At 39.7% G+C, this 19,873-nt stretch overlaps 1 protein-coding gene across 9 annotated transcripts in view; it reads left to right on the top strand.

Moving 5' to 3' along the window:
- Nucleotides 1-19,873, top strand: part of GAS2 (growth arrest specific 2) — a 126,425-nt gene that overhangs the window by 64,050 nt on the left and 42,502 nt on the right. For all 9 annotated transcript variants that reach the window (XM_084762429.1, XM_084762427.1, XM_084762433.1 and 6 more), the window contains 3 exons: nt 3,271-3,334; nt 10,879-11,020; nt 17,198-17,305. In XM_084762429.1, the coding sequence (XP_084618555.1) occupies nt 3,271-3,334; nt 10,879-11,020; nt 17,198-17,305 (314 nt within the window). The remainder of the gene's footprint in view (nt 1-3,270; nt 3,335-10,878; nt 11,021-17,197; nt 17,306-19,873) is intronic.

A 19,873-nucleotide genomic window follows, 5' to 3' on the forward strand; every position in this document is an offset into this window, starting at 1 on the left:
CCGGTTGTTTGTTAGTTCATAGTTCTAGGAACTGAGCCCTTTCGATTTGTTCTCTGCCTCATAAATGGCTGCCCCTGACACCTCTTGTATTTAAATTAGATTTCTCTCTGGGTGTCACCAGGAATAACAACACACAGGGAACAGTTTTGTGCCTGACCCCCCACTTAGCTGGCCCCCAGCCTCTGACCCCCAACAAGAGAGAAATACCCACAAAATCCACCCAGTCACTGAACTGACCATCACTGTTGTAATTTCACATAAGTAGAACATACTTCATAAACCCACCATATACTTACTTATTTTTAGTAAATAAATATGTTTTAAGACAAGCTTATTAGTATCACAATGTTGACTAACACACTGGATTTTAGACATGTCACTTGTCGCCTGTAAAGTGTGAGGAAGAATAAATGGTGACCAGTAAGGGTGGGGTGTTCCCAAAATGTCCCACATGGCACCGATGACCTCTGGACCCCTTCTCACTATCAAGGAACTGACACTAAGCTTTGACTCTGAGGCAGGAGTTTCCTTTAGAAGAGGAAGTAGAAGACACAGCAGCTTTTCCAGTGGACACTCAGCAGCCTTGTATAGAGCCTGCCTTTAAGTTTGTTTTTTCCTACCTTGCTCTCTGATTTATAAGGTCTTATTATCTACTGTGAGATGGTATTCTGCCATAAATTTATGATATGTTCCTAATTTTAAGGCAATAGGTCAATAATATTTAGTTCCAGTGTTTCTCCCTAAAATAAAGTAAACATTTCACTCCAAGTTACCCTAACTATTGTAGCCTTTCCTTGTGCAAATCCCCCAAAAAGTGGGCAGTAAACTTTCTGTACTTTTGTTTTCTTTGTCCATCAGTTAAAGCTCGATGCAGGTAGCTAAACTATACATCCACAGTTTCATACAGTTTGTTCTTGAAAATTCTGTAACATTTAAACTCAGTTTCTATTCCTGGAGAGAGTAGCATTCTGTTTATGTTATAAACGAAACTCTAGCATTTTTTTCATGTTTTGAGAAAGGGTCTCACTATTAGTTCTGCCTGGCCTCCACATGGCCGTGCTTGCTTCTGCCTCCTGAGTGCAGGGATCACAGGCACACAGCATCACTCTTGCTTCCTGATGTGCTGCTTATTGTAGAGATCTCACTGTCAGATTTTCTTCCTTCCTTCCTTTCTTTCTTTTTTTTACTTCTTGCTGTTGAGTACCTTGTAAAAACTTCTGATGGTGCAGCCTTTTCATATAACAATCACCATCAAATTGAGAGCTGTTTTATAGATTCCCTTCAGGGGAAAGGCAGCAAGAGGAATTCCAGCTTCCACTACTAACTCAAAAGAAGAACCCATATTGTCACAGTGATAGAATGGGGAAACACTTCCTACTGTACATGAAGAAGAAGTGTCTATTAAAAGGCAACTGAGGAAATACGTTCAAAATGGGACTGCTGGTACCTGAGGCAGGGGCCTGAGCTCCCACAGCATGCTGGACTGTTTCCTAACTGTCTTTTTAAGACAGACATTCAGTTCATTGGTTCCTAAACCATTAAGTATGCACCTAATACATCCAGAATAGTTATTGAAAACAGACTCTACTGGATTGTTTTATTCTTAAGAAAATCAATGTCAAAGATATTTAGGTGTAAATCATGATGTGTGCAAATGTAATTACTACTTATATTTATAACTGGCACAAACTTACAATAGCCAAAATACATGTATATTGCCGAGAAAAATTAAAATTTTCATTGCCATAGGATGCTACAAATTAGCATTTCCAAACTATAATGTTTTTTCACTTGAGAGCATTTTCCTTTTTAATTTTATATGTATTACTGTTTTGCCTGCATGCATGTTTGTGTGAAGTTGTAGGATCCCCTGGAACTGGGTTACAGATGACTTTAAACTGCCATGTCGACAACGCAGCAGTCTCCACCACGATTTATATGCTTGAACATGCAGGATGATAGCCGTCTCCTGGGCATAGTTATGAGGAACAAGCTAGAAAGATGACATTGCCTGGCATTTTTAGAAATGATAAGAATTTAGGTGAGATAAATGGATATTTAATAAGCAAAAGAAAAGCTTTTAGCATACTGCTGTAAAATTGGATTTAGACCCCTAGCAAACATTTCTGGTGAGGTTTTTTTTTTTAGTTTAAAAATGACATTTTATAATCAAATAATAAGACATAACTAGAATGTTTGTTCAAACCAAATGAAATCACAAATTTTAATAGTCCAAATACAATTTATTTAACATTCATATTTGCTCCAAACAAATCCTATTGTTATCCTTGTACTAAATATTGCTATTACATAGTAAGTGGAGACAAGAAATTAGAATATTTTAAGTAAATAGAAATAATGGGACTTGAATTATTATCAAATTCTAGCTTTTGTGAGTTAGAGCAAGATTGCCATTTTTATCAATATATATTATTATGCCTTATTTGAATAATAACTTTAAGACTTTTATCTCTGCAAAATTATGTTACATTATTAAATTTACTTGATATTGAAAATAAAATTGATTTAATTGTTCCAATTTTGGTTAGGAAGATAGAGCAAACAACAGGTTCTCCTCTCATGGGCTCAGAAATGCAAGTATGTCTTGCCTGCATTGCTGAACGGCTCAAGCCCAGTCACAGGACAGCTTCACTATGCAATAGTGTCATATATTCAGGAATAGCTACACAAAAGTTTCTTACTGGCTCATCTGATGGGTAGTGCTGGCTGATGGGACCTTGTTTATGGACCCATGTCTTAAGAATCTGGCCAGTGGAGTTGATCTCTTTCTAAAGTATCAGTTATTCATTAGCAGAAAACATCAAGTTGGAGGTCTCATTTGATATCTGCTTTTATTTGGAGGTGAACAAAGAGGCATAATCTAGAAATTTCATCATTACTAATTCAATTTGACGTAAGGATTAGGAGTGTACGCATTATAGACACATAGTGTTGTGTGTGATATGTTTAATTATCTTACTTAAATCATAGTTATTTTACATGTGTAATCAAGTATAGGCCTATTAATATTGGCTAGTTTGGGGACACTGTTTTTATAGTGAGAGTGCCTTGGACCCATGGGGTTTGGGATACAGGGTGGCTGATTGTGCATCCTCAGTTTAGGGTTTTTGTTTGAATGTCAGAATGTCAGAGTGAAAAGGAGCTCATCTCTGTTTGGGCCACGGGAGGGTCATTGGCAAGCCTGTCACCCAACAGATACTTTACAGTGTTCCCTATTGTAAAGGTGTCCGTGTCTGTCTTGTCTTCCAGTTCTGCACAAGCAGCCCCGAGAAGTGTGTCTCTGTTTGTTAGAGCTTGGTCGGATCGCAGCCAGGTAGGTGAGACCTCTGCTGTCCTGTCAAGGCATAGACACATGTCAGTCTCAGGCAACAGAAGTGTGCTGGCTTCTCATTGTTGGCATTCGAACTTGATGCTAAGAAACCACTTAGCAAGTGAATTTCTAGGATCATCTTGAGAACCGTAGTTAAAAGTATGCCTCTAATATTCTCAAGACTGCAGCCATCTGGTCAGGGCAGACTTTGCCTAAACCCTTATTAATATCTTTTAATTAAATGTATTCCTGCTAAGTCTTTCTGGAGCATGAAGGGTCATCCTCTATGCCATTGAGGTTTTTCCTTATGTTTGTATTGTGTGCCTGCTTGTCTGTATGTGCACCATGTACAGGTGGGAGCCTGCAGAGTCCAGAGGAAGACATCGGGCTCCCTGGCACTCGCATTCCAGGAAGTTGTGATCTGCTCAGTGTGGGGCCCATGCAAAAGCATTAAGAGATTTTGGTCACTTAGTCATCTCTGCAGGTCCTTACTTGACATTTTATGGAGTAGTTTACTCAATGGGAAATCTGTTCTCTCTCATTTCCCCTCCATTCAATCCATGCTTTCTGCTTAATAATTTAGGCTCCTATTTACATATTTTCTTGATTCCTTTTATAAATTATATTGCTCAAACTTTTACTTTCTAATTAAACAGGGCCAATATATATTATATATGTATATATAATATATTTTTATATTTGTATGTTTTCTTTTTACAAAGAAAGACACTGGGTTCTATTTTTATAAGACTTTTTAGAAAGTAAGTGTATGCACGTGTGTCTGTGTGGAGGTCTGTGAATGTTTGTGCAGGTGCCTGCAGAGGCCAGAAGAGGTTGTCAGATTTTCTGGAATCAATGTTATAGGCAGTGGTGTGCTATACTGTGTGTGTCCTCTGTAAAAGCAGTGCTTGTTCTTAACCACCGAGCCATTTCTCTAGCCCCTTTATTCTTATGTGAAAATGTATTTTGAAATTTTTTTTCCTGTAAAAAAGAGCAAAAAGAAGGGATTGTAGTGATCATAGCTAAGTAAGTTGAGGAAGAGAGCCTGGTAGCTACACCAGCTTGCTCTGGTTTCTTGCTTTTGTGTTGGCAACCTTGCAAGCCACACAACACAGCTTCTGGTAGTTCTATGAAATCTAGAGAAGGAGAAATGAAAATAAAAAGATTCAAAGAGATATTGAGGTAAAAATAAATGTTGAATTAATTAGGTCATGTGATCAGTACAGTCTTTGCCTAAGCCATCCTTCATAACATTTAATTAAATGTATTTCCTTTCGTTCTTGATAGATTATGGAGGGGAGTCTTCTATGCCTTTAAAGTTTATGTATTTATTTTCACTATGTCTGTATTGTGTGCCTGCTTATCTGTATATCATGTGCATGTAGGTGTTGAGATCACATGAGCCAGTAAAATGGAGTGAGAGTTAGTACTGGGTGAGCATAGATGGGGAGTTTATTTGGAAAATTAGGAGAAAGAAAACACCAACTTTGTACATTGTGAAACTGTAGCCCACCAACAAACATTGCCAGTGGACATACATTTTTTAATTAATAGGCAGAAACAACCCCAAATTCCTTAAGTCATCATAGTCAATAAAATCTTAATGAATTTTGCAACATATAGGAATTTTTATTCTACCTCAATAATTACAGTGAAAAATATTGCTTCAGCTCCACACTACTGACAGATACCTGTTTAAAGAGTTTGCACGACAGGCCTTGTCCTTGATCATCAGGGATCCGCCTCTCAGGGATCCATCCCATGCATCCATCCCTTGGCCAGTCTCTTTAGTTCTGCCACATCCTTGAGTTGGTGGTAGAGAGAGCAGAACACAGTCACTGCTGCTTCCAGAGATAAGCTTTAGGGCTTCTGCCCAAATCAGGTTCAGTATCCATCACATAGAAGCAATAGTCACTAAGAAAAACCAGAATCAACTAGCAGCCACCTTGGAAATACTCAACTAGAAGAAACCTAGAGGGTCTAGAAGCTCTATTAGGAAAATACTATGTGATATAACTATAGGAATAAAATATGAGAAAAATGTCATGTTCTACTTTATGCTTAAAAAATACAAATGGATTCATTAGGTGATCATGTTTTGAGAATTGAGAGTGACCACAAGATGTGCCTCCTCAGAGTAGCTGGGGTTGTTACATTCCAAATGCAACTGATAGTTATTTTTCGGCTTTCAACATTTTATTAACACAGATCTTGGTTAACAAAGGGATTAGCAACATCTTTCTCGATTTGACTGTGACATGTCGTATGAGGAGTTTCCCCTTCACTACAACTAATTAAGTACTTAACCAGTCAGTTACCTTATTCTGAAACAGGGTTCCCTGTAGGCCATGCTGACCTCATGAATGGCCCTGGTGTCCCATCTCTGCCTTCCTAGTGCTCAGATCCCAGGCATGCACCCTCATATGAGGAGCACAGGGTGCTAGGGACCCAACCCAGGGCATTGGTGTGTTAAGTGAACACCGTGTGCTGAGCTACATCTGAAAACCAGCACAGATATGTTAGGTGGTGGTTATTCTGTATTGCTCTGTACACACTCACATTTTTTGACCATGCGTGTTAGGATAAAGGCTACAATAAGTCCAGAAAATACACCATGGAAGTCAGTTACTCATGGTTGAGTTGAGAATAAGATCACTCCCGTCTCCTTCAACAGTGGGTCATGTGAGGCACTGCATATTGCTCAGCAAAAAAGAAAGTGGGGTAGTGCATTCCTCTTGCTGTTACTTTAAACAGTTGAAAGGATGTCAGTCAAATAAACTGTTATTCAGCTAAGAGTGCCAATTTATTTCTTTCTACACACATCTGAGCTATTTGTTTGGTTTTGCTGGAAGCTTCTGAAGTAGACTAGCATGAAGGAAAGACATCCCCACCCCCATCAAGTCTCATTTCACCTCTGGGCTCTGCCCGAGGTTTAGATCTAGATTTAGATGCTTGAAGTCACTCCCTCCTCCCCTGGGTCTGCTCCCAGAGATCTCACATGTTAATGCATTTGAACAACTCCAGCCCAAACTAGAGTGGTTTCAGAATACAATCAGAAACCGCATTCATCTTCTCTCATGAGGATGAGTTTTATCTCAGAGTTCCGGAAGGCTCTTGAGTTTTGTGTTCTCTGCACTGATAGGGTGCTTTCTTGTGTTCCACTCTCAATGGCACTTCCAAATTTCTCGTGTGTGCTCCTAAGGGCACCAACATCATTTCAGAAATGACTCTGGGAGTGTTTCTGAGCTTCTGGAGTCTTCTCTCTGGGGACATTCAGCAGAACTCCTTCAAGAACAGGAGCCAGTCTGAGTTCTGAGACGGTAACAAGACTTCTGTTTGCATTGTTAAAGTTCTCTGACTTCCAAAAAACTATACATAGCTGTCATTGTTGGAGGTTAGTATTTCAGAAAAACATGTTTCTGAGTTTTTTTAAAAATCGCCTTTGGTGTGGTAACCATAACTAGAAATATTCTTTCTGAATTAAAGTATTAATGTGATGAAAAATCGTTGTGAACTAAAATTTTGAAAGCAGGAAAATAACTCTTAGCTAGATGAGGAATGTACAATCCAGCTTCTCTGAGGAGGCACTTCCTGTGGTCACTCTCAATTCTCAAAACTTGATGATCTAAAGAATCTTTTGTACGGCCTAAGCACAGAGTAGAACCCGGCAGTTACACCGTTGACCAAAGCAATGCAACAAAATCAAAAGATTCTTTCGGCCAATATTTTAGTATTAATTTCTGCAAAATGAAGAAGTGAAGAACTATGACTACAATATCTTTCCAGACTACGGGATTAAGATTATCCTCATGATAAAATGAAAGCTTCTGAAATGGTAGCTTGGTGGCAAGGTTGGGTATCAGCAGTATTTGGTCATTTTGTGACTTTGGGTTTTGGTGTTCCCTTGATCCAGAACAAGTTTATTGCTATTCAAAGCAGACATTTTGAGAATATTTTCTTTAATCTCCTATTTCAGTCATGGACTAATGAAATGTTACTTAAAAGAAAAGTGATCATGTGTTAAGATCACTAATTGATTCACTTGGAGGACCTGCTAGGACTGCTGGGACTTTATGCCTCCTTTCCCATGGCTGGGGCATTTTCCACATATAAATTTAAGTTTACATTGTCTTAAAATGGGAAAAATGGGGCAAAATTATCTGGCAAGAATCTATAAACCATCTGTTCCATGCCTTAGAAAGAGGGAGTTTCATTAGTCTATAAAATTTGTCCCCCGACCCTACTACAATGGAACACAGATGTCTTTTGTTGGAAAGGAAAGTCTACTAAATAGTTTGAATAGATTTTCTTGGTCAGGAATGAGTCTGGTGGTGCATTTCTTCCAGTTAGCTTAATCCCAAACCCCACATCCTGCGCCAGAAAAATGAGTGAGCCATTCCTATATTCTCCTCATACACTTGCCAGTCCTAGGACTGCTGATCTTGTTACTTTTTACTAAGATGAAAATAACCGGCCAGTCCCTTAGTATTTAAACCAGATCTGTGCCTCTGGGCTCTGCAGGAATCAGGACTTCACCTTAGTGACTTCAGATTTCTTGATGACTCCAGTAGGACCCTTATTGAGGTTTAGAAAAGGAAACCCCCTTCCCCAAAAGTTCTAACACCCTGTTCTTGGACAAGAGACACATTAATTTGTGAAGAGTGAGTATATAAAGAGGTATAGACATTATCACTGAGCTGGGCACAGTGGCGCACGCCTCTAATCCCAGCACTCAGAGAGGGAGATGGATCTCTGTGAGTTCGAGGCCAGCCTGGTCTACAAAACAAGTCCAGGACAGCCAAGGCTACACAGAGAAGCCCTATCTCAACCCCTCCCCGCCTGAAGAAAAAAAAAACCCAAAAAGTTATCACTTTTACTGAGATAGCCTTTTGAAGAAAAGAAAAGTGCATTTGGTGACTAAATTAGCTTACAGGTACAAGTCTCCAGCCTTGGTGGTGGGTTTTAATGTACAGCCTGCTGACACCTCCAGACTGGCAGGAAACCAATGAATCATATTCAAGCGTGCATTCTGATACTGGCTGACTCTACCCTAAACAGCTTAAAGAATTCAAAAGCAATCTAGGCAGAAATACAGGCTCAGAGCTGAGTTTGTCAGTGGCATAGCTAATTTTCTCAGGAAAGAAGAATCTCCAAGGAAACATTTTCCATGTGTGATGTCTGTTACCAGTTTCATGCAAAGCTGGCCTGTATGTTTTGTGTTGGACAGAAGCTGAGCCTGTTGCTACTCTAATGGCATATTTGCTACTTCTCTATATTTTAAGACAAAGTATATGCACTTCGTTCTTGGGAGGCAGCCTTCATCCACCTGTTGTTGAAATATAATATTTTCTAATCTACCTAGTTTACATTTCCAAATATGATGTTCTCACTTATAATTGATAGGGAGTTGGCTGTGAACACAGTGTCTCAGATCCCTCCAGACTCACAGCCTGCCTTATATTATTCTCTTGAGAACACTCAACACAGGCTGGCTTCACACCTTGATGGAGCTAAGAATTCAAGAGCAGCTAACAGGGTTGCCTTGTAAGACTTTCCGGCCTGTTAGTATGAAAGCTGAGGTTGTTGTGAGTCAGATGTGTTCTCTACCATGGTAGAATCCATAGTGCACCCTGTGTCTTAAAATCATGCACAAATAGCTACACATAGAAATATGAAATGTGGTGGCTAGATCTTTATAGCAAGTGTTTGCTCATTATGGAACTAAAGTTACTTAAGAGATTAGCGGTTGTTGTAGCATTGTAAGATGTTGGCCCTGGATTCTTACATGAGCGTTGCAGCTCTCAAAAGGTACCTGATACACAGAACCCTTTCTGACTATCCAAAGTATTAAGAAAGGAAGAAAGAGAAAGAGGAAAGAAAGAAAGAAATGAAGAGAGCGAGAAAGAAAGAGAGAGAGAAAGAAAGAAAGAAAGAAAGAAAGAAAGAAAGAAGACAGTGGCAGATTAGATATCATGTGTTTCCTTTATGACTAAAAAGTCCCAAGTTAGCAGGCATGCTGAATGTCTATGATTGAGCTGGAGAACAAAGCCATTAGTGTGAACGAAGTAGCTTGGGGCTTGGAAGGGGGTGATTTCTCCCTAGAGGTGTAAACTGAGTCAAGCCTGATCATCTTAACCACCTCCTTTCATCTTTCAACTGAGGGGGAAGAGTGGGTAACTAAACCAACTGAAGCGCCTCTGTCAGAATCAAACATCACCAGGAGGAAAACCTGTCTCCCTAGATATTTGCACTGCACGGTGTGCAGTGAGAGCTATCAGGTAGCAGGCCACCGCGGGAGGATATAAGCAAGGTTCTACACTGGCTGCTGAATTGACACAGCACTCAACCAAAAGTTAGAGGCATGGTGTCAGGATTTATTCTCTGCTCATAGACTATAGTGTATGTTATCTAATAACTCCCCATTTTGTTTCTCTCACCTTCTCTGGATACAGGGTGCTTCCAACTAGTCTAGACTGGTCACAAACTTAACGTCTTCTTGCTTCTGCCTCCGGAGTGCCAGGGTCACGGGTGTGCTCTGTCACACTTGGTTCACAACAACCTTTTCATCACCAAATGGCGTTTTTCTCTCCTTTATAATAAATCATCACCTGATCCAAAAGTGCAGGCAGGCTGACAACAAGGAGTCTTTGTTTGAGATTCTCTCCAGACTCAGTCTTCTGCAGACTTTGTCTTTCTGCTAATGAAAGTGTACGCCGTGATTGTTTCCTAAATTTCTCATAGCTGTCAAGTTCCAGAATTATCTCTGGCATCCTCCACTAAGCACAGCTGATACGGAGCTGTAAAACTTAGTATATCTTTACGTTCTAGTTAAGGAAAACCAGATGGTGGGACACACAAGGATCACAGACACTGGCACGTTCTTTCTTGCCCATCCCCTCTCCTTCTCCTTCTGTGAGTCTCTGCAACATGTAGAGTTTACTGATCTTTTAGGCATTGTTCTGAATTTTTCTTGTTTCCTCTCCCAGTAATAACGTCTGTGCTTTTACTGTGGTATTCCTAAGGGCTTGGCTGATAATATTGTGTAACCACATGCATTGCTCTGGCTTCATAGGAAATGAACAACTCACACTGAGTCTCTTCTCTATAGAAGCCGTTGGTCTTTTTTTTTTTTTAATTTTAGGTTTCTGTTGTTTTGATTTTGATATCAAGCCTCTGGTCTAATCTCTGACATTGCCAAGCGTATATTCTGAATAAGGTTTTAATTATAGTACTTGTACATCAATTCTGTTAAAGAAAAAATTTCAATATAAATTCCCTGTGGGTGCTTATGTTGCTGAGACAGTAATGTGTTATTGAGTATCTTCACATCATATACCTCCGTGCATGTGAGCTTATACATACACGCACAGTGACTACATGTGCTTTTACTCTGCTCCAAGGATGTTAATTCACAAAGCCCCATTTCAGTTTTGGAGTCTATGCCATTCTAAAAAGGCAGTAGCTTGTGGCACTCATAATCCAGAATCCTGTATGGCTGTTACATTGTTATAACGTGTGCATGCATAACAGTCTCATGCTTTTGAAAGGTATGGTGTGGAGCCTCCTGGTCTGATAAAGCTGGAAAAAGAAATTGAACAAGAAGAGACGCTTTCTGCCCCATCCCCTTCGCCTTCTCCTTCATCAAAGTCTTCAGGAAAGAAGAGTACTGGGAACCTACTGGATGATGCAGTGAGTGAAGTTTGTTTGCTTGTTTGTTTGTTTGTTTGTTTGTTTTTAAAGACAGGATTTCTCTGTGTAGCCTCGGCTGTCCTGGACTTGCTTTGTAGACCAGGCTGGCCTCGAACTCCCGAGTTCTGGGATTATAGGCACATGCTGCCATCCCCTGATAAGTTTACAAGTCTTAGCAGCAGTTTTTCTGCCAATTATAAATCCTACTCTGCCTTCTCAGATCATTCTAACCTCACTGCATTTCAGCTCCTTTGAATTCATTTTAACCTAAATGAAAAAACTGTGTGCTCCTTCAGCTCATCCTGAAAGTCAAAACTGAACCAGTAATGTAAAATAAAGTGCTGCTTAATCCCATTGAGCTGTATCTGGGCATCTAGATAATGAGTCAACTCCTTGAAAATGGTTTTTGAAAACACTTAAGCCTCCTTGTTATTAGTTCCCGATTCCTTGTTTCATGGATACAAATCTTGAGGATTGTTGAGAAAGGGGGCAAAGCATTTGGCAGAAAATGTGATTGTACATTATTGACTGCCTAGTATTGGCCAGTGTTGGCCATTTTGCTTTTTTGAGAGATGTTATATCTCAAAGGGAGGTTGCTTGCAGGGAGAGTGAAAATTGGAAGTTTCATGATGCTAAAAGGAGAGGAGCTTGGGTTTCAGCAGGTATTTATCTAACTCTTGGGTTTGTCTCCTCTGCAGTCCTCTAGGCACAGGCTTTAGTGACTACAACACACTTCAGAGACATCATCATTATAAGGAAAAGCAGTTTGTAGGCATATTAAACAATCCCTGCTTATGGGAGTGGTGTGCTGGACAATTATTCCCATGTACTAGCATGCTAATATCTTAAATGCATGAAGACGTTACTGAACAAGAAAAACCATGAGTCATCTTGATGTCACTTATGCAAAGCTTGTATTTATGGGTTATAATCACCTGCAAGTTTATGGAACATGACAGTACTAGAGTCATAAGACTGAGGTATGTCTTGCCAGAGCAAGCAAAGTCCTTGGAGGACAGGCAGCAACCTTCATGCTTTCTGTTGGTAGAATGCAGGCCTTCCAGGACTGCAGGCCTTCCTCGCTAGGGTCTGAGCTAGAAAGAGTGGGAGAGTGCCTGATGGCTGCTTTTAGATGGAAAAAGGAGACACGTACCCATCTTTTGCTTTTCTGCGTGACAAATTTTAAAAAGCAGAAACTTAACAACTGCCTGAGCAGCTGTGAGACACAAAGGCAGCAAACTTAATCTTGTCCCACGAAAGTATCCCATACAATATGTTTTAATATGCTTTCTTGTTGATAGCCACACACTCCACTCAGAATACACAAATAGTCAGGGAGCTTCCATGCCATAGGAAGGTGTTTTAGAATTTCTTTACGATCGACCACAGGTCTTGCTTCTCATAAGGCTTAGTTTTCAGACTTTGCAAAGCAATTGGATGATATTATAATATAACAAAGGCATGCTGTGTGTATGTTGAGAGTAATTTTTCCATGGTGTTTTAAGCTTTTTCTTCAGTCTCAGCACGAGTTTGGCTTTCTTCTTCCAGTGCGTCTCTCTGGGCTGCTACACCTGTTCTTGTTCTTTCCCCTCTGAGCTGTGACATCTACTTACATTATTTCCCCCTATACTGTGGTGTCAGGCCTGAGGAGTGTCTGGCCAGTGTTCCATTGACTTCCTGAATGCCTAGCCAGGAGAACCTCACAGCTCTTATTATGAGGTCCAGGCCTAGTACTACCATAGCTTTCTTTCATCGCTAGATTCTTGAAGTTCCTTTGTGCAGCTGTTCCTTACACCCAGCGTGCTCCGACAGAATGCAAGCTGGAGTCAGGGAGAATGACTAGGGTTCTCTAGGATATACCTGAAGCCCTGCCCCATGGATACCACAGTGTGTTTTCCAACTCTTTTGTCCTTTGTTCCACCTCTTTCATGTTGAGGTACATGGTGTTAGTTCTTCAACACACTTCTTGATACTTTTAAATGCACATTTCCATATGTTTTAGTCTTTTTAATATTTACTTTATGTTACCTCTATAAAAGATTGTGTGCATGTGTACCTCTGGGGGGCTTGTATGTACATGTGTATTTATGTATAAAGAGGCTAGAGGCCCACACTGATTCTCTTTTTATTATTATTATTATTATTATTATTATTATTATTATTATTATTATTATTATTATTTTAATGTAGGGCCTCTCACTAAACCTAGAGTTCACTGTTTTAGGCCAACTAGCTGGCCAGAGAGCTACAAGGATCCTCCTGTTTCCATTCCCACAGTGTTGGGGTTACAGACATGTGCTGGCTTTTTTTTTTTGACATGGCTATTGAGGATCCAAATAAATATTTTTATTATTTTCATGGCAAGCATGAGCCATTTCCTCAACTTACACATGCAGTTTTTCATGTCATTTCTCACCCTAGATATGTGTTAAGGTTTACTTGTTGTTGCCTAAAGTATTTTTAAGTATGCAGTGAAGCAGTTGGGAATGATGCCTAAATGTGCGTTCCTCTCAAGGAGCAGTCTGATTCCCACAGTCAAGTATGGTACTTTATTAGTCTACCTCTACCCAGCTCCCTGCTAGAGAAGCTTAGTGTGAGAAGTCTCCTAGTTGTCCTCTGCATTCGATCATTTCTTCTGAAATGTGTGTTTGTGCTCTGCTGTCATGTTGTAATGAAAGAGGTGCTGCCACTTGGACTCGTGCATCAGAACCAGGGAGAAGGAGCAAGGATGCTCCCACTTCCTCAGTAGGCTGTCTCATGGCTAGCCATTCTTCATCTTTGGGAAGGTGAAAAATACAAGAGAACTCCAAGGTGTATAATAACTCTGATAAGGAGTAGATGATGTTTTATGGATATTCTAACTCAGAACAACAACAACAACAACAACAACAACAACAACAACAACAACAACAACCAGTCATTTAGAGACACAAGACAGGAGAACCCTCAAGCTGTGACTCTAAGGTCTGTTCTTCCAGCTCAAAGATCTGTGGGCACTTAAGAGAATATAACTATTGGTTTAATGGAGGAATGTGTGTTAGTGGACACATATAATGTGCAAAGTGGACACAACTGCCTCTTACCAGTGAGAACTCTTGTATCTTGTAAATCATAAGACTATCATTTCTCAAGGAATGCTCAAAAGAAACACTCCCAGCACAATGCCTATGGAGAAGGATTAGGTTAGAGTGGGAAATGTGAAGTGTTGCTTTCTCTGCCTGGCATTCAGAAAGCTTGCCAATATCACACAGGCTGTGCTGAGCTTGCTCAAAAGATCTAGTTGATGTGGAATTTCTCAAATATACTGGAACTATAGGCCTTTCTTACCGTCTCCTCCATTCTTCAGTCTTGTAAGCTGAATTGAAGTTATTGATGGTTTTTCACTGAATTGATGGTTTTTCACTGAAGTATTTTATCTCAGAGACAGTGGGGCAGAAAGAAAAGTAATTTAAACCTCATTAATGCTTTAAATCAGACCCCATGTATCTAAGGTAGAAAGGAAATAATTACCATTACAGCCACTTTGAGGCACACCAGGTACACATAGCCATTTGGAAGTGAACTTGTTGTAACCCAATAGATGTACTGGGGAAAAAAGGTGAATAGAAAAAGATGATTCTCTAAGTTTCTCTGTGAAATTAGCACTGGGTTATTTTCTACAAAGTTATTGTATGCTACGCCCAAAAGGAAAGAAAGATGAGGATATGGAAGAGTAAAGGAAGGAAGCAAAGGAAACAGAAACAGAGAAGACTGCAAAAGAAAGAGAAGCCTGTGCCAAGATGATCATATTCCAGCAAACAACTTCAGAAAGAGCCAGGACTGAAGCCACCTTTGTTTGCTCACATTTTCTTGTCTGATTCTTAGGGAACCGCAGGGAAATAGGTGACCTTTTATGTGGACAATAAAGCCCCCCTTCCTTAATCAAGATCTCACAGAGGAAACACAGTGGTGTCCATTCAGATTGCTTTATTCCCCATGTCCTGGTGGAGCGATTCAGCCATGATAGGCGGGGAGGTCGGCCCAGGGGCTCCTCTTGGAGTTCTGTTGTGTTGAGCTTGCTCTCACGGGGTGTTGAATAAAGTTCTAAGAAATGGCTCTTGCTGTCTCCTTTTTTTCATCAACTTCCTCAGTCTGGGGATGAGAGATAGTATAATTTTGAGTAACCAGGCCCCTCTTGAAATCTCATTTCATCCCCAAACTGGCCCAGTTCCTAGCCAAGAACAGAGCACCTGGCAGACAGAATTACCTCATAGTAATGTGAGAAGCAGGGCTGTCATCATTCACCGTTAACTCAACAATGTGTTTCCACTGCCCCTAGTCTGGCCTTTTCTCTTCTATTTTTGCTTCACACACACACACACACACACACACACACACACACACACACAAACACACCATCGTTAGTATGATTATGGATGTGTCCAGAGAGCATTTGTTAAACTCCTTTCTGCTCAGTTAGGGTGTTAGCTTTATGTCTAGTGTTTAAGATGAGATACAATATTACCTTAGCCTTTAAGGAACTAAACCCAACAAGGAGATGCTAAGATTGATCAATACTGATTCAGTATTGATCTACCATCACAGTAACGACTCAGAATATTGGGATTTGTGTCATTGTAAATATTCAGGATTGGAAAGGCACTGGTGGACATGTGTGTTGTGAAGTTAGTTCTTTCAATTTCAAATTAGTGTTGTTTTTGTTTGTTTCATTGAGGCATAGTTTGGTTGTTCTGAAGGTAATTTTATTCTTGGATTCTTCCATTATTCCTGACTTTCATTCTGCTGCCTTTAGCCTTCATACTTCTGCAACCTTCCATATTCTAGCAAAAACATTGTATAACTCTTTATAACCAAAATTAGGGAAGTTCATAAATTACTTTCTCAATGGTTTTTGCTTGGTAGAAGAGTGAATTCCAGACATTGTATCATTAAAAATAATGTTTGAGTTGTGGCTCAGGGTTGAGAGTGCTTACTGGTCAAGCATAAAGACCTGAGTTTAGGTCCTAACGCCCTCATATAAGCCAGATCTGGTCACATCTATGCCTGTAACTTCAATGCTATGGGCAATAGAGACAAGAGGATCTCTGGGGCTTGCTGGTCACTAGAATAGCTCCAGGTTCAGTGAGAAACTCAGTCTCAAGGGAATAAGGCAGAGAGAGAGAGAGAGAGAGAGAGAGAGAGAGAGAGAGAGAGAGAGAGAGAGAGAAGAGATCACCTAGTGCCCTCCTGCACATGCGTGCATACTCATACACTCCATGAGCATATGTGTATAATACTATATACTGAAATACATATAAACAAAAAACACACAGTAAATGAGTAAGTAAATAAATAATGGTTGTGTTTCTTGATAGCCAGCTCTAAGTACCACAGCTTTCATATCTATTGAATTAATCTTATCTATACAAGATGGTAGTGGCTAACAGCTTATTAGTTCAAGAAAATTACAAGGAAGTATTTGATGTTGAAAATATGAAATATATGAAATATTGGAGCTGTTCTAGATTGTCTGAAAAAACTTTCTCATTTAAAAACATTCTGGAAGATTTATGGGTTATAAAAACAGATACATTTTCTAGAGCTATTCTTAAGATTTATAGTATTTATAGTATTATTCATGCTATCTATGAGAACTCCAAAAGAACATTAATCAGAGTCATGTTTTAATTATTCATTTTATGTGACAGCCAATACTCTATATGATACCTAAGATGGGGTAAAATGTGGATGAGTCTGAGTAATCTGTTGGTAAAATTTCAGGGGAAAACCTTAGAGTTTCAAAGAAGAAAAAAGAGTTTCCTTAAAAAAATGTTCTTCATTTATTTCAAAATTAAGTAGATTAGTATAGTGGAATTGTATTGAAGAAACATTCTGTGTCATATGCGTTTGCCATAGCTTTCAGTGTGGTTAGCCTATGCCTGTTTTGTTTTACCTTTTTACACCTTTATTGTATGGTCCCCACACATACTGTCTTTCTGACTCTCCAGCTCGTGGCTGCTACCATGCCAACTGATCTCATCCTCCTTCCTCCTCAGTGTCATCATCAGCTGCATGCTCAGAGCCTCGTTTCTGACATAGAACAAATCTAAATAATCAACAGTTCAGCTATGATTAAGCCCCTGGAGAAAAACCACATGCAGCTTTATTGGAGGCAATGAATGTGCTGCTCTATTTCAGGTGAAAAGAATCTCTGAAGATCCTCCCTGCAAGTGTCCGACCAAGTTCTGTGTGGAACGGCTCTCCCAAGGTCGATACCGAGTTGGCGAGAAGATCCTTTTCATCAGGGTAAAGTCCTTTTTCTCCTTCTCATCTATGTGAGCATTCCCTGAACCTGAGTCAGAGACAATGTCAAGGGAAGTGTGGCTTCTGACCAAAGAGGGATGCCCTCTGGTGTCACTGAGGCTGCAGGGTGTGAACCTGTGCAGCAGTGGTAGACATTCTTTATGCTACTGGAGGCTGGGTGAGTAGAGCATGCCCTTATACACACAGCAGTATCGGCTCCCATGGGAAAGGGGAGCCATTTATTTACGTCTCCTGTATTCATTTCATTTCAGTAGAATGGAGTGAAAAATGTGCCCTTCTAGGACCTTCCATGTATCACAGCGTGGAAAGAAATCATCATCCTATTGCTTCTGGGCAGCTTTGCAGATTGGTTCAGCGTGGGGTTTCCACAAGTCTGCATTAGGGACCAGTGTGATGAGACTGAAAACTCTGTCTAGAGAGCAGGGATAAAGCACACTTACGAGGAGGTTTGCTTTGCATTCTGTGGTCCTGAGTTTGATCCCCAACACCAAAACCCCACAAACACTCCCTCACTACCGTTTCCTGGCTTAACAGTGATGGACAGTTCCCACCTAGTTTTCTGAGTTAGAAAAGAGAGAACGGCCCTGATTTAAACCATCAGTGTCCTCAGGGGCTGACAGAAACTCTGTGAGGTTGACCTTGAAGCTTTTTACTCAGAATCTGACTTAGTAACAGTCAAGAAAGGTTAGTTTCTCTAAACAAGTTATGATATTTTCTAAGGCCAAAAATTCTTTTAAAAATGAAAACATAACAATGTACAACCCCCAGAAAGCTTTGGCTAAGAAAAGTCCTTTTTTTTTTTTTTTTTTCTTTTTTTTTTCTTTTTGTGTCCTTTTGGGCTCTACTTGCTCCTCGTTTGAGCATGTTGAAGGCATCTTGTTGGTCGTGTTGTAGAACTGAAGTGTCAGGTAGGAGCAAGCGACACTGAGCCCTCTGAGATGCATCAGAGATGACCCATAGGAAACCTGTCGGTGGAAAATTTTATTCGTTTCAACTTATAACTAGAACATATTAACACCACAGGCCTCCTTAAGAATCTGCAACACGGACAAATAAAATTTTACCTTAATTTGATCTTAAACCCTATCCATCATTTTTACCTAATTTCTGCTCAGTGTTTACTTGATATAAACACATCCAGATAATTATAGCTATTCTGCTTGGGAATGACAGACATGTGATATAAACACAGAGCAGCATTAGAGGCTGGTGAATCGCCCTGGGTCCAGGGCCTCACAAGGGGAGGCAGGCGCCCAGGTTGCTATTGTTGCCTTGCTCTTTGTTGTAAAGAAAACATTTTTAAAGCTCTGCTGCCTGCTTTCACACCACCACATTAAATAATGACGGATTAGAGTCTCTGCGGATACATTAACATTTTACCAAGCTAATTGCTCAGTTGAGAATATGAGACCCCAGAGCCCACAGTCAAAGCAAGGGGCCTTATGAAACAGTCTATTATTTTTGTGATAGAGATGTAATAATATGGACGCTGTTTCCTCAGATATCACCTAGGGTCTAGCGACAGAAGAAGCCAGTATGCTTACTTTATTGTGTCTGGTTTTCATGTTTGTTCATTTGCCAAAGATTTCAATATCCATGTTTATGACAGGGGTAAAGAGTTTATAGTAGTTATTAGGGGCTTGTTTTTGATGGTCCATTTTCTTTTCAGGAAATGTTTCCTTTCTGCTAATTTTATTCTATCATTTATAGGAGAATTAGGCTTTTATTGTGAGTGAAATCATCATGTTCCTGAGTGATAGTGTTCTCACTTAGTATCACATACTCAGACAAGCCTGTAAAATCATGAGCTACACTGAGGTCACTCACTGACTGCCAGCAAGGTGTAGCATCAGGCTGTTGGGACATACTTAAAGCAGTTATTTAGTGAGATTTAACCATAATTCTTGCACTTTTACATAGTTTTACTCTTTTGTAGCAATTCTTATGTGAAAGTTGATTTTTAAAGAACATACAGATTCAAGGAAATCTGTAGAACTGCTTAAACTGTAAAACAAATTTATTTGTTCACAAAGCTACATTCATGAAAACAGTCATAGATTTTTTGTATTATACATTTATTTTTATTATTATATTTATTTTTACATATACATTTATATTAATTCACATAAATAAATTTCATACAGCAAGAAGAACCACAAAACAATCTGAAATTATATAAATGTTACATTCATAGAGATTTGGCTGTTTGTATTTGGCAAACTTGAAGAAAACATCTTTCCTATCTTGGTGAGTCTAAAATTCTGAATGTAAATCAATATCTATCATATCTCATCTCTATCAACTTAAAACATCTATCTAGACCTAAAACCATCTTAAACCCTAAACAGCTAAGCTTAATTGTAAGACTAAACTATCTGGTGTTCAATCCCATCAGAGACTTGAGAAGGAATAGAACTTAATTGCCTGAGTGAATCGGAAGTGCAGGTTAGCAGCTTCCACAATGAAAAAAATGACAGAGACAATTTGCTGCCTGAACAGTCACCCGAGGCTTTCTGTAATGTTGGAGAATCTTCTTCCACCTTCTGGCAG

This window comes from Acomys minous (assembly GCF_964271855.1).
Source record: "Acomys minous genome assembly, chromosome: 2".
NCBI classification, from domain to species: domain Eukaryota; kingdom Metazoa; phylum Chordata; class Mammalia; order Rodentia; family Muridae; genus Acomys; species Acomys minous.